This window comes from Abrus precatorius, unplaced genomic scaffold (assembly GCF_003935025.1).
Source record: "Abrus precatorius isolate BTA unplaced genomic scaffold, Abrus_2018 Scaffold2, whole genome shotgun sequence".
Taxonomy (NCBI): Eukaryota; Viridiplantae; Streptophyta; class Magnoliopsida; order Fabales; family Fabaceae; genus Abrus; species Abrus precatorius.
In genome coordinates, this window is record NW_020874362.1 from 27,439,276 (window position 1) to 27,454,375 (window position 15,100).

Sequence of the window (15,100 nt, forward strand, 5' to 3'; positions counted from 1 at the left end):
ATCCAAATTGGACTGATGTGAATTTATTTTAAAAAAGTAATTTTTTTAATAATCAAAATTATTTTTCCCTCATTCTTCTTTATTTGCATAATGTTTTACCATATTAATATGCGAATAATATTTTAAATGCATGAATTGTATAGATTTATGTCTAGTTTCACAATCTTAAATTCTATGCCATATATATTTTTTAAATACAACATTTTTCAAATATTCTTCACATTTAAAAATTATTTTTCAAATTTAATTATCTTTTTAAATTCACCTTAGCTTTCAAAATAAAGCCCATCTTAGACTTAAAAGCCTTCCACCTCATTTCAAGACTGAACGGAAGTTTATGCTTTGATGGCAAGACCAAAAACACAAAAAAAGACTACTTATTACTGTGGAAGGCAAGCTACATTTACAGATAAACCCTCTCTCTTTTTCTTTTCCTTTCTTGGTCGTGAACATAATCTCATTCAGGGACAGATTCTCGTAGATAATTGTGGGGGCAACTGTCCTCACGAGCATTCTATTTTTAGTTTAACTATATATATATATATATATTCGTGTTCATCATATGATACTGGAAGTCCTTACAAAACAGAACATGAGAGTAGTGTGCCCATGTAAATAAAACAAAAAGTCAAAATAGCACTGAGAATAGAAATAGTGGTGAGGTATTATATACATCCATGGTTTGGAGAATGACATGCTCAATAACCCATTCCTCATCAGGAAGGACTGATCTGTAAGAAAGGACAGACAACTCAATTGTGTTGCTATTCCAATGCCCCATTTTATTTTACCAAATTTATCAAGTAGAAAAATATACTTGTGATGCGTAAAATTAAAATATTAATATTAGCAGCAGCTGCAGCAGTACATGCCAAGTGACATACATGATTTAATAACTAAAAAAAAAAAGCACGTCCTACAAGAGATTTGTAAATTTCTCACTCAACTAGCTACTCATGGATTACTTGCAAAAAAATTGGTGGGGGGGGGGGGGGGGGTGAGGACCAGGATTACATCGATAAAAAAATTAACAAATGAAACCACACTTTGCCCTTTGTGCATGGAACTATGAACTAAAACATCAACCATGCTAATACAAACTGTGGACAAATACATAAACACACTTAATTAGTAGCCGTAGTACACAATATACAACGCATTCGAGGACCACCCAACTCTGTTTCTTCGTCATCACTAGCGTCATCCAAATAACCATTGTAACTATCATACGTTTCCGCCTCTTTGGACGGGGCTTCAATCTCTTTCTTGCGACTACTAGTGTAAGACGAATCCATGAGACAAGTTGTGTGATAACCATGACAGCAAAAGAAAACAATGACCGATACATTCTGTATAGAAAATGGATCAAAACATATACAACATCTTCCCCCTCCCTTAGTCTTTGACTTTACCTCCATAGTTCTCAGACTTGCGGATTTCTCAAATACCTGAGAAGCACGAGCATCACTCATTTTCAACCATGGCTCATCTTCTTCATTACCTAAAGAAATTCCATGCCTCGCCTCTTTGTAATACTTGATTAAAAGATTGACACAATCCGCCTATTTCAATGACAGCAAATCAGTGAGATATTTTGTTGTATCAAGTTACTGACATTCAAGCATTTGGCCTTCTACAAGGGAAGGGAGAAGAGAAAAGCACCTTAAGGATATCATTGCACCCATGTCTGAGGGATGTTTCTGTCCTGTAGTCAGTGATAATTTTAACCAGCCGGTCCCGAAGCCTATAGATAGAAAAGAAGACCTATTAGATTTGGCGATAATGCTTAATATAGCTCTGGAACTGAAAGCGAGTCCAATTTCCGTTGTTTTTGGCATATAGTGGTGTGATAATATAACTCAAGTTCTGTTAAATCACATTTATTACTTACCGAGGTATTTCCAACCCGTTAGGAACTTTATTTACAATGTAGAGGGGATCAAGATTTCCAACTGTGTGCTCCAATAGTATGCCCACCTATTAATTACAAGAATCAAGCTTAAAACAGGTTGAGAATGATCACGCAAACATAATAATAGAATACTGGGCCAGTTGATTCTCTTGTTCTCTCTCTTAATTTTCTACAGTTTCTAGAACATATCAATAAAAACAAATTTCCGTACAGAAGGGTAACAAACTTTCAAATAAAAATACACAAAAAAATCTTCAGAAAATATTTTCTCACATTAGATTTATTAAAAAAAAAAAAAAACTTGAATCATACTATATACTATATCGAGCATTAATTACAAAAGGAGCTAATCTTTGCATGGATAATGATTAATAACTGATACTACCCACTATACACATTCTTTAAATATAAATCATCATACATGGGCAGTAAATCATTTTATTCTAACAAAACAAATACAATGATTTCACATTCATACGTCAAAAAATTCTAGTATCATGATATACCATTTCAGGTTTGTGAAGGCATTGCTTGATTAATTCTTCCCAAAGTTCATCATCATGCTGCATCGTGACAAACTCTACAGCCTGTAAAAAATTATGACCAAACTTTAAATTACTGAAGTTCTGATTCATGATTTAGATGTTAGTTGAAACCAAAAACCACTTCAATTGATAAAGATATGGTACCTCCTCTATATCCCCCAATTTATTTATAATAATGGCTAGGGCTTGTTTTGAGTTTCCCATCCTTCCCAAGATGAAGACTTGCTCCTTCATTAGGTCTCTTTTAATGCAAATCTCATAAGCCTGAAAAACAACTTTGAGAATTTGATTCACTAGCATGCATACAAATTACTGTCAAGAGTTCGTTATTGGTTCATCACCTTCTCAAGGGTGTAGTGTTGACTGCTACGAAGAAAAGGTAGCAGCATCTTTGGATCATAGTCCGCATAGAGTTCTACCTATGCACATTAGACAAAACATTATATTAGATGCCAAAAAAGAATCATTTATTCACATTCACAAACCATTATTATTCATGTTTAGCTGCAGAGGACAGACATTGTGACAACCAGGCACAAACAAAGGGAGAAGAGTAGAGAGTAGAGACAGCAATCAGCAACAATTTAAAAGACTGCAATGATGCAACCAAAATACCAGCAAGAAATGCATCACAAAAGTAGGGCCATCGCTTAAGACTATCTAAGATTGCAAGCATGTATTTTCAACAGTAGCTAACAATTACAGATTAGTAAAACCAGATTGAATCAGAACAAACCACCATTTCCCAATAATCTAGTCAAGGGTACACACCCGCTGTCACCCTGTTACGCAAAAGCTAGAGATGTTAATTAAGTGCAAATATATCCTTTCTAATGTGAAGAAGAAAGGACAGCACCATGACAGAAACTGGGTTGCTTATTAAGAAAAAATAGGGATAAACCCTAATTAGAAGAATAAAACACTGCAGTTCTTCTAGAGACTGCTCCTCCCAAGCCAAAGGCCCTAACTCTTACAATTGTCTAGCTCCCCTCTTTCAATCTCTGTTATTTACAGGCAAATTGCAATAATTCTTCCTTGTCTCCTCAACCCAACAAGCTAAGAATTATCAACAACTAACACACTCTCCAGACACTAACTAATCATACCTCTAATTAACTTGGGGGGTTACCTATAAACATATAAATTCATTCATGCATTTTCACCGAATTGCTTAAGTTTTTGGATGACTTAGTTCTTGACATGATATCAAAGTCTCCATGACCAATGGTTGCAGATTTTATCCTTGCTACCCCCCTTCTCCTAATAACCTAATATAACAACAAGTCTTTTTCCACTAAGTGAACTGGTTACATGAATCAATCTGTATTTTATGATAAACCTTACTATTAACAAGGTATTGTCTAAATGTGACACAGATTTGTCCACATTTTGTGTTAGTTGTCAATTGCCTAACACAACTCATCTCTTTTATTTAGGCTTGGGACTGGATACTAATGATTTTCAGCAGGCACATCATAGGCAAAGTTCTCCAAAGAAAATGTTAAATTTCAACTAACAACATAAAGATTCTCCCAATTAAAAGGTTGACTAGCGCATGATGCTCCCAGCATGTGGGGGTATTGCCAGGGGAGGGTAAATGTAAGCTGTCTTCCTCTAATAAGCAGAGAGACTATTTTCAAGATTTGAATTCATGACTTCCAAGTCACAAGGCAGTAGTAATCTCACTATTGCACCTTACCCCCAGCCAATGTTTTCAAAATCACGTTCTAACCCAGTGGATCACATGATTTAATGTTTTTCTTGGTCCCCTACGAGTTAAGGCTCAGGCTTTCAGAGACAAGAAACTTGACAAACTTTAGCACAAGCACACGTTTAAAATTGAGGACAGTATAACATTTGTTATCCAGAGTAATGGGGCCATTAACAAATAGATAAAGGCTTTTATTCAAAATGTTTCAGGAGTGCAAGGCTGCAGAGTAATTCGTGATTAAATATCTAGTTATTTCATTAAGCATCAGATCCTATATTTCCTTTTCAATTGTTTCATGTAGCTTTGTCTTGGACCATAATCAGATAAACCAGTATTTTTACTTACTGAGGATTATTACTTCATTTTCTATTAGAGAGACATAGGAAATTACCAATAATGGCTGAGTGGAACTCAAAATGGAACACACATGGTTTTCATCAACTGTAAATATAGATTACATTACACCTTAGGTTCCAAAACAAAGGAAGCCTACAAAGGTAAAACAAAAGAAGCAAAACCTACCTGCATATCATGGAAGTCTTTCCCAGCATGTGTACTTACTTCAAATAATGAATGGAGATATAAATGTAAAAAATATCTGCAATCACCCTTATCGTTAGCATTTAGAAGTTGCTTCACAACATCAGGTGGACTAATTGAGTCCCTGTTCTGAATAAACAGAGGAGCTGCACGCTTGCAATCTAGCCTCATCAATTGGACAACCTGAGCAGGCAGAGATTAAACAAATAAGAGCTCAATGATCATATAAATAAATGAAAACATCTACAAACAGAATTGAGCTCATATACCACTTCAAGAAGAAAATTCAACAACTTTTCTCCTCTATAAACAATTCTGAGAATGTTTAAATCTTAATCAATAAATCAATCCTGCAAATCTGACATGGTACTTTGTTGGTTCATCCATCTTGCCATATGCACTCAATATTACAAAGAATATAACGAATACAAATAACCAGATCCTAATATAGTACATTGAAGCTGGTAGCAAAAACTATTCAGGTGCTTAAAATTGAATGCAAACAGATATAAGAACCATGAATTTGCAAGTCAGGTAGCACTGAAAGCTATATAGAGAACACAGAATTTCAAGATTAATTTAATTTCTACTAAGTATAGTTATACCTTCTCACGAATTGCATCATGTAGGTTATGCTTATCAATGAAATCAAATACTTCTGGCTTCATAAGCTGAAAAATTCAAACAAAGAAAAATAGGAGAGAAAAAGGAAAGTCAATTAACAGTCAAAACAAAATAGACAAAAGACTCTAGTATACAGCATGTGTATGAAATTTAATTGACTTTATTGCTGTTTGAGACTCTGAATGCAAATTAAATTACTTAGACCACATACATCTGCATACAATGAGAAGGCTTTCTCATATTGTCCATCGATTATATACAACTCTGCTAATGCCTGACACAGAATAAGAACATGTTAATGTAAACAGATGGTTAACAGATTCGAAATGCAAATATAATTAATCAGACTAACCTCCTTAAGCGAATTGGTCACGGATGAAGTACTTAGCTGGGGTTCAATGGCTGAAATTATAGGTAATGCAGAATAAATAGCAGATGGCCAGGATTTTACAGTGGACAAGAGATCCTTATGAAAAGATGGATTTGTAGCCAATGCAACAAGAGCAACCTGAAAAACCAAAAGCAGCATAAGAGTTTTTATCTCTAATCAGTTCAACAAGATGCCATTACAAAAACATCAATTGTGACAGGTTCCACTTCGTTTTAGCTAACCTCGTAAGCAGTATCACGTAGTCTGGGGTTTTCTGTAGGCATGTAAGGAACTAAAACAGGAAGTTGACGAAGGTGTGCAAAGTGGAAAACCCATCTGTTGAAAGCAGCCCATTGAACATCCAATTACAAATCAGAACTCAATAGCAGACCAATAAAAAATGGCATCCAGTACCTCTCCCATGCTGAAGCTGATCCTCGCAGCAACTTGGGACACAAAGAAGCTGCTTCACCATATTTTCTTTCTACAATTAGATGGTCAAGGTACCTAGATCCCACCTGCAAAGATAGTGAGAAAATTTCATTGTGCTCAAATGGACAATAGTACATCTTATACAGTGTATTCTTTTTTTATAGAAAAAGAAGTACTATTGAAGGGGAGAGAAGTACGATAAGGGAGAAGTTAATTATCCTCAAGACTTGCACATGGATGTTTGCACAAAGGATTAATTGTTTTGTGTAATGCAATCAAAATTCGCTATATTGAAAAATACTTAAGGCCTCATTTCATTTTCCTTCGAGCATGCATCTATATTCAGTTTTATTGATAGAAATATACCTAATGAGAAATTGGAAGATTTCTTGAGAAACAGAATAGTTAAGGAAATCTCACATACATGCAATCAACATAAACAAGTCCCTCCATATGCATATATGCATACCCTCATTCCAATTATGTGCTACCCAATCACCCTTTATTCTGTATACTGTATATACTAATTTTACACATCTAATTCTAGTTCTAATAATCATAAAATAATCAGAAATTAGATTGAATTAGGATAAACATAAATACCTCATCAAGAAGTTCACTCCGTCCCTGACCAGACTCAACCACAGCCAAAGCTTTTTCATGCCACCCATGCTGAAGAAGCCAAGCAATATGATCTTCAGTATCCCTGAATATTAAAACACATCAACTTTTCTCCATATTCTAACTTAATTTTTCTTAATCTGTAGAATTTATAAATATGGCATTTTAGACATTAAAAAAAAAAATTCCAGCAAAAATTTTGAGCAAGAAACTTAAGCTAAAGAACAGGCTCTATTTGTTTTTGATTTAAATGATCTATTCCCTTGTGACCACAACAGCATGTCTTGAAGGGGCAACTATTAAGGATGAAAAATTTGATTTCCCAAAACAAATGTAAAAGGATGAAGAATCTCGCACATTGATGCGAGCATTGTGCATTTTTGCAGGCATTATGAGACATCAAAATTTTCTTGACTAAAATGAATAACAAGGTATGGTATGTGCAATGTAATAATATAAAAAATATTAGGAGTAACACAATAGTGATGAACTGGACAACAATGATCACCCAAATCAAGCCACTGCATTAGTACATTCTTCCATGCCAAGTAGTCAGCTGGCAAGTCAAGGGCACATCATATCTTAAAATATACAAACAAACCAAAAACAAGATTTATATCATGCTATGGGGATATGATGAGGTTAAAGACATTTTTTTTTTCATAAGAAAGATCATTTTTTCTTTCTGAATCCATCCCACCCCAAGGGGAAAAAACCACAATCAATCATTTAAACTTCAAATACCATCTTTTAATACAAAGTAATCAGAAGGGAACACCACTCATTAAGTATTCATTAAAAACATGTATAACACCCTCCCCCCTATTTTTACAGCAATAAATCCTAAATAAATGCATAAAAAAAGTAGAGTACAGTAGGATAAAGGAATTGAAATCGACCTTGGCTTTGCAATAACTACATCTTTGGGAGATACAATATAGTAAAGTGGTTCATCACCTGCAGCCCACTGACCACCAGCATAACTGCTACCTACATTTGAATGAAAAACAACATTATGCATGGCCATTCCATATATAAAACATAGATGTCAGGAAACCATATATTACTAATGTCTACATTAGGAAGGAGCTGAAAGGATCTAGGTCTCTTAGGGAGGGAATGATTAATTTAATAGATTCAAGGGATACCAAGTATGACATGTAGAACATGTAATTCATATGGACTGCCATTGTATAACCATTTATCAACAGATGCTGCTCCCCATATCATATAAAAGTGAAAACCTATAGCCACAAATGTAGGAAAAATGGCACCGGAAATGATATTGTTCCCATAATGCAGAGATCCAGAAATTGGCTCATCCCAGGGAGTGAATAGTATTAATAAATGTATCAGATTTTCATTGAGGCATCAAAGGGGAATTTGGGAGGGAAAAATTGATTTGTATGGATATAAAAAAAATGTGACAAGAAGATGGAAGGGTGTGAAAGAAAGAGTATAAGAGTGATCAAGAGTGCAGGATCTCTTGAAGACCATTGGTTACCTATTTTCTGTTTCAGTTTTTTTGTCTTCATCTCTAAATCCACCACACAAGTACTGATATCCCACTATTATCAGTATCAGCAGATAAAAATACTGTATATTCAACATAGCTGACAGTGTTTTAATCCAGTTTCAATCAATACATTATAAATAACATAAACTAAATGTTAACCTGAAAAGGGAGCATGAGCAAGAGAATAGTCCTTTGCCTTGTAATGCTCAAACCCATGTACTGGTAGAGCATCAGTAGAAAGCTCATCATTATTCCATGTTACTATTCTTACTTCTGGTCTTTGTGCATTGCCCTGTTCAAATTATTTTATTCATTTCAGAACAAAGTCAAAATTCCAAAAAAGAAAAGATATGTAACCTGAATGGGACCATATTAGCCTGTGTTTGGTATAGCCTTTTTCAGTAAAATAATCGCCTTTTTCTCCCAAAAGTTTTCTTAGAGAGATTGCAAAAATAATGGTTATTTCTCCAATATAAAATTGAACAAAACAAGCACTAAATGATGAATGTGTGCATCTAATATGAAAATGAATAATTTGAGAGAAGCAGCATTATGCTGAGCTGGAACTTTTATTTATCTAACATTATGAAGCAATCTAAAATATCCCATTGAGCCACTTCAATATTTGATCTTTTCCAAAAAGTAATAATAAATTTTCCAATATGCTCAAGCATTATGGACCAGGGAATGACAACTTCGAATTAAGATACTCAGACCTCGGAGGAATTTCCCCTTCACTAAAGAAAAAGTGAGAAGAATGCAGGGGGCGGGGGATTTACAGTATAATAGCTGCAAAGGTCAGCATGAGAAATTAAAGAATTTCATTTCACCATATGCAAGGAAAATAAATACCTGTCGTGAAGGAGCAGAGTTACTAAAATCCTTATCTCCATCTTCTTCACCAGGAATATATGCTAGAACAACCAAAGCATCACCAAAGGGGGCAAGTCCTGAGATGAAATAGCTGGTTTGGAATGATGCCACAATATCAACCTGGGTCATACCAGACAAGGGAACTTGCCGGTATGCCCCATTGGCTGCTTTATGGTGATTTGTCCTAATTGAAGCTATTTTGACAGATGCTCCCCAGCCAATAACCAACAGCGTGTCATCCTATAAGTGACAGAAAGAGATTAAGCTCAGCAGTTTTATCAAGAAATGATACAAGAACAACCGCAATAATGCTATTGCAGCTATCCAAATTATAGACCCATAGAACAAGCCTCCAGCTATAGCAGTGGACACTGATTGACAGAGTGACAAAAGTCGCCAGCATGCCTACATAGAGATATTTAACTAACCTGCCAAAACAGGTGAGGAAGCAAAAGCTCAGGGCGTGGGCTCCCTCGTGGTTTTTCAATAAATGTTATACGCTGGTCATTGGCAGCATCGTAAACCTTCACCCCTGCATCATTAGCCCAAGCAACAAGACTTGCTCTCCACTTCACAGCATGTATTGAACCTTCACCAGAGTGCAAAACCTTTTTTGGGGGCAGGACAGGGTAATTTTATAGTTAACAAACAAAAAATACTGTTGCAAACATATGTGCTTAGAGTTACAATAATCTTACAAACCTGGTCACGGTAGCCAAACCATTTCTTTGAATTTAAATATAAATGACCTGCCAAACCACCAGCAACAAATCTCCTAGACATTTTCCTCACATAATCTGGGTCCAGTGCAATTGCCTTCATCGGACGATGGTACTCAAACTTCATTGTCTCATCAGTGAAAAGGCTGTTTATAACAACTGATCCATCATCAGAACAGCTTCCAATATATTCACCATCTATGTCAAAGCTAAGGTCGTTAACAACAGCGGCATGCGCAGAGAATTCTTTCACCTGTAACACGGTGACTCAATTAGAAACATATTTCTCAAACAACAAAAGCATACGCCAGCAATTGTCTATCACATCACAACAGCCACCATCCATAAAACACCGCACACGAAATCTCAAAGCACACAGTGTCAACATAAACCAAAAAATATCCGTAATTCCTAACATAAACTTAAAGAAAACGTCAACGAACACAAGTTCTAAATCACACTTATTATTTTCTTCCTCAATTTTGATCTAGCCAGCTACAATTTGAGCAATAACAGCTCAAACTCTCAGAGAAACTGAGGATTTTTCAACGGTAAATTACCAAACGAATCGAGGCAATGTTAACCGACCTGATTTCCGAGAAAATCAAGGATGTGAACGGTGCCGCCCTGGGTGCCGAGTGCGATCATCCGCTCGGCGACCGCGATACACGACGCTGCATCACTGGCTAGAAGCGAAGGTATGCTACCTCCCATTCTCTGGTACTTGAGCCTTGGTTCCTCTTCGTCTTCTTCATCTTCTACTTCTTCCTCTTCCTCTTCCTCTTCGTCCTCCTCTTCTCTCTCATCGTCTCCTTCGACGCCGTTCTCGGACGGAATCGGAGCCATTCGGATAGTTATCGCGAGCGGCCTCGTTTCGGGAAGAATGATTAGTTGGCGAAACGAAAATGCAAGGGGAAAGTGGGAAACAGATCTGTTTGGTTGCTGAGAAAATCTCTATTATTTTTTTCCCCTATTTGTTTCGAGTCTCTCTCTTAAAATAAATTTTTCTCGACAGAATTTTCTGAAGAAAGAGGAAAAGTTTCAAACGGTCCCTCGAAAAAGAAAATAATGGGGTAGACGACAAAAAAAGACGAGGTGTTTCAAGCTGGTTCAGTAAAGAGTGGTTTAGTACGTATTATGAGTGTGTATTTGAGTTACTGGTTACAAAATTGAATTTAAATACACTTTTTTATAAATTAATTTTGTTTAAAAATAATATAATTATATTTGACTTTATTAAGTGAGTTTTTCGTTTTAGTATAAATTTTTAATTTACTATTTTAATGTAGATCCAAACACTAGGAGGCAGAGATATTTCCAAAAAAAAAAAAAACAATTCCCTCAGGCTATTAAATAATATAATGTAATTGTATTTAAGAAAAAATATATAATTTTTATCAAATAAAAACTATTATAATTAGATATGTATCTTATTAGTTATATTTAATAAAAATGAGAGAGAGAGAGAGAGTAAGAATGCTTATTGTCCCAATTATTTTTTTTAGTCTCTATTTTGATACTCGTATAAGACATTGTTTAATCCACATTATAATACTAAATAACGTGAGAGAAACCAAATATATAAGCACCTATGATCCATGTTTTGAAATTATTTCAGGACTAATTTTACTATCTTAAAGTGAAAGTATTCATGGTCTTGTTCCATTGATTTTTTTTATCATGTAACAAATAAATTAACTCATTTTTTTATCTGACATTTGACTATTAGGTAATTTAGTATTTATTTATAAGTAATATATAATTTTCTCTAAAAAATAAAAAACATGTTAAAGAAAATTTAATATCTATATTTAGTATTATAGTTATTTCTTTACGCTTTTATTTTAGATCTTTGTCAAAATTTTGAGGTGACAAAAGTCGTTAATCTTATAAGAAATTACAAGATTTGAAACAATAAAGTTTTACACTTTAAGATTAAAATAAATAATGGAGGTATTAAAAAAGATCTACACCTATTAGTCATAATTTCTAAATTTTCTTTTTATTGAAATTAAAATATATAAAAATAGTTAGCTTGTTTTAGAAGTTAAGTTAATTATAAATCTGAAATTGGGTTTGAAATTTATTATATATGTGACATGTGATTTACATTGGCAAATGAATCTAATTTAAAGTTGGTCAAAGGTGTCTTATCCTCGTTGACTCAAAATTGGCATAAATTACTATTTTGCAAGACAGTATTTTTTACAGCTACAAACATTTTTAAAACAACTTAATAATGTTTGTACTTCATGTTTGAAAAACCACCATCACTGTAACACTAGAGCTGTACTTCATGACTGACTTATGATTTGTGTGGCATGCTGACGAGTCTTGTCATTCTGTCAAAAAGTGTCAAATGCTATAATTGGAGGCTTGATCTATAGCTTTAGAATTTGGATAGCTGCAATAACACAATTTCGTTTGTTCTTGTTATTATTACTATTTTTGCTCCAAATTAATTTCAACATCACATTCTTGTTTATATAAGAAAGCAGGCAACATTGCCATCGTTTTCACTTGGTTATAATAACTGTCAACAAATTCAACTTTGAACTTCTGGCATAGTCCCAGAATGTGCTTGCCACAAATAATCTATGTTGTTATGTAAATTTGTATTTCTCAATTTGCTTAATCTTTCTCACTATAGTTGAATACTTCCTAAGTTCCCTTGGTTAATCTTTCTCACAATAGTTTTATATTGTCCGGGTATTTTTGGAATAATTGAAGTTTTACAAGGAAGACTAAAATCAAAGCGATAACTACTTCTTTAGCAATGTGACATTGCTTCAACCAAAGAAATGCAGTCACGAGATCTCTTGTTCCCTACAAACATAAAACATTATTAGTGCTATAGTTTTTAACTGTTTCAAGGCAAATCGAAGTACAATAGAATTAGAGAGCTTTGTTGAATCAATTCATAAGTCATTTTGGTTTATTTGAAATTTTTTTGTTCTTTTAATTTTATTGCCTAGACAAACAACGCCAATAAAGTTCTTGCTTCTTAACAAACCGTGTCCATCTGTAGCCTTTTTTCATTGTAGTCAGTTTAAGACACAAGAAACAATAACTTTATGAATTGATTTAAAGAAAAAACAAAATACCAGTAAGGCAACTTCAATCTTGGTTGTGTGTGCTTGAAATGTATTATGAAATATTCAGCAGGAAAGAAAACTACTTGGGTATATTGGTCCTCCAAATTATTTATGAATATAATTTTTTAATCCTGAAAACTTTTTAGCGGTGATGTGCTTATTTAACTCCATGATCAATCTTTTGTCAACACTTAAGTACACTTAAAAACACCACAAACACACACGAACTTGTTATACAGGAGGGTTTAGAGTGTTATGCCAAACGTAATGTTTTTATTAATCTTCACATCTGTTAATCACTGTCTATCCTTTTTGCCTGATTATTTCTGCTATGAAATTTGTTGCAGAGGCACGGCATTTGGTGCTAGCTACAATGTTATTTGATTTATTTATGAAGAAGAAATATTGAAATGTTATCTTTCTCTCCTTGCAGACAAGGAAATTGAAGGAGCTGTTGGAGAGCAATCTAGAATGAGTTTCAGCCGAGCAGTGCAAATGTGTGTTGATGGCCTAAACATAAGCTCCAGCAGTTTAGAAATGTGGAACAGAATCATGAGTTTCACGACGCTAGAGGCATGACCAAACCTCACATTGTACAATGAAATATACGTACGTAAATGAATTCATAGAAATAAGAGGATCACGTAGTAGTAGAAGAAGAAACACGAACTATGCAGAACAAGAAATATGCAAATGAAGAAAAAGAATAAAAAACATGCAGAAGAACAAGAACGGAAAACAAGAACTATAAGCAAGAAAAAAAAAAGTAAGAAAAAAGAAGATCACGTAGAACAAGAAACACGCAGAATAACAAGCAAAGCAATAGCAACCAACATGAAGCATGCAGAAGTAACGAGCAGAACAAGAAACATGCAAAAGAATAAAATCAACAACAGACAAAAGAAAAAGAATAAGAAACATGAAACATGGAGAACAAGAAACAAAAAGGATCGTGCAGAGTAAGAAATAAGATCACGTAGATCAAGAAACGAGTAAAAAAACAAGAACAAGGAACATATAAAAGAAAATGCAGAAACAAGCAAGATAAAAGAAGATAATATAAACAAGAAAAAGAGAAAGAGACCAGAAACATGGAATACAAGAAACAAGAAGAAGATCAATAAAAATGCGAGAGAAGAAAGAAAAAAAAAACAAGAAACATGAAAAAACTAGAAGAACAAGAAAGAAGAAGAAGAAAAAGAACAAGAAACATTCAAAAGAAGAGGAAAAAAGAACAAGAAACCAGAAGATCATGTGAAACGAAAACAAGAAACAGAAAAGAAGAGCAAGAAAAAGACATGAAACGTGAGCATGCAGAACAAGAAGATCATGTAACACAAGAAGCACAAAACATCCAGAACAAAGGGCAAGAAGAAGAAAAAGACACAACAAGAACCATGCAAAAGAAGAAGAACAAGAAACATTCAAAAGAAGAACAAGAACAAGAAACAATATGCGTGAAACATGCAAACCAAGAAGCAAGAAGGTCATGTAAAACATGAAGATGCAGCATAAAACATGCAGAACAAAAGGAAAGAAAAAGGCGAACAAAACCAGAACAAGAAACATGTAAAAGACGAAGATAAAAAGAACAAGAGGAAGAAATGCTAAATAACAAACAAAAACATCAAGTAGAACAAGAAAGAAGATCATGTAAAAGAAGAAGAAGAGCACGAAACAAGAAGATCATAGAGAACAAAAAATATGCAAAGTAAGAAGAATTACAAAAATGAAGCATTTAGCATGTTTTTATGTCTTACCACTCTGCCCATAAACACTTTCAATTAATCAATGTTCAAATTTTAGTTGAAAATCTATTGACCAAATTTATTTATATAGAAATGGTTTGCACAAAATCAACTGCATGAAACATTTTTGAAATACATTAAGTGTATATTACTTTTAGTGTATGCTTTGCAATTATTATTATTTTTAAACAAGTTAACTCATACACCAATTTCATTTTACTTCGAGTCATGAAACATTTGTAAATCCTTATATCATAAAATTAAATCCTTATTCTTAAATATAAAGACAATTTTAAAAAAAAAGATATGTGACTTCATTTTTATTTAGTATATATTTTTATAGTTTTAAAAATTCTTAATTTATTTTTTATTTTCAAAATTTCTTTTATGTAAT

The 15,100-nt window shown here is 33.8% G+C and overlaps 1 protein-coding gene across 1 annotated transcript; it reads right to left on the bottom strand.

The window, feature by feature from the left end:
• Nucleotides 1-763: 763 nt before the first annotated feature.
• On the bottom strand, nucleotides 764-10,872 carry LOC113857622 (vacuolar protein sorting-associated protein 41 homolog). Its single transcript, XM_027489702.1, has 19 exons — nucleotides 10,452-10,872; nucleotides 9,847-10,116; nucleotides 9,573-9,752; nucleotides 9,124-9,384; nucleotides 8,431-8,563; nucleotides 7,655-7,745; nucleotides 6,738-6,840; nucleotides 6,117-6,220; nucleotides 5,945-6,038; nucleotides 5,685-5,840; nucleotides 5,544-5,606; nucleotides 5,314-5,379; nucleotides 4,691-4,891; nucleotides 2,799-2,876; nucleotides 2,602-2,721; nucleotides 2,419-2,499; nucleotides 1,892-1,977; nucleotides 1,663-1,744; nucleotides 764-1,562 (listed from the first exon to the last, which is right to left on the bottom strand). Exons 1-19 carry the CDS (start codon nucleotides 10,707-10,709, stop codon nucleotides 1,125-1,127), a joined length of 2,865 nt encoding a protein of 954 aa, XP_027345503.1. The 5' UTR covers nucleotides 10,710-10,872; the 3' UTR covers nucleotides 764-1,124.
• Between the last annotated feature and the right edge of the window lie 4,228 nt (nucleotides 10,873-15,100).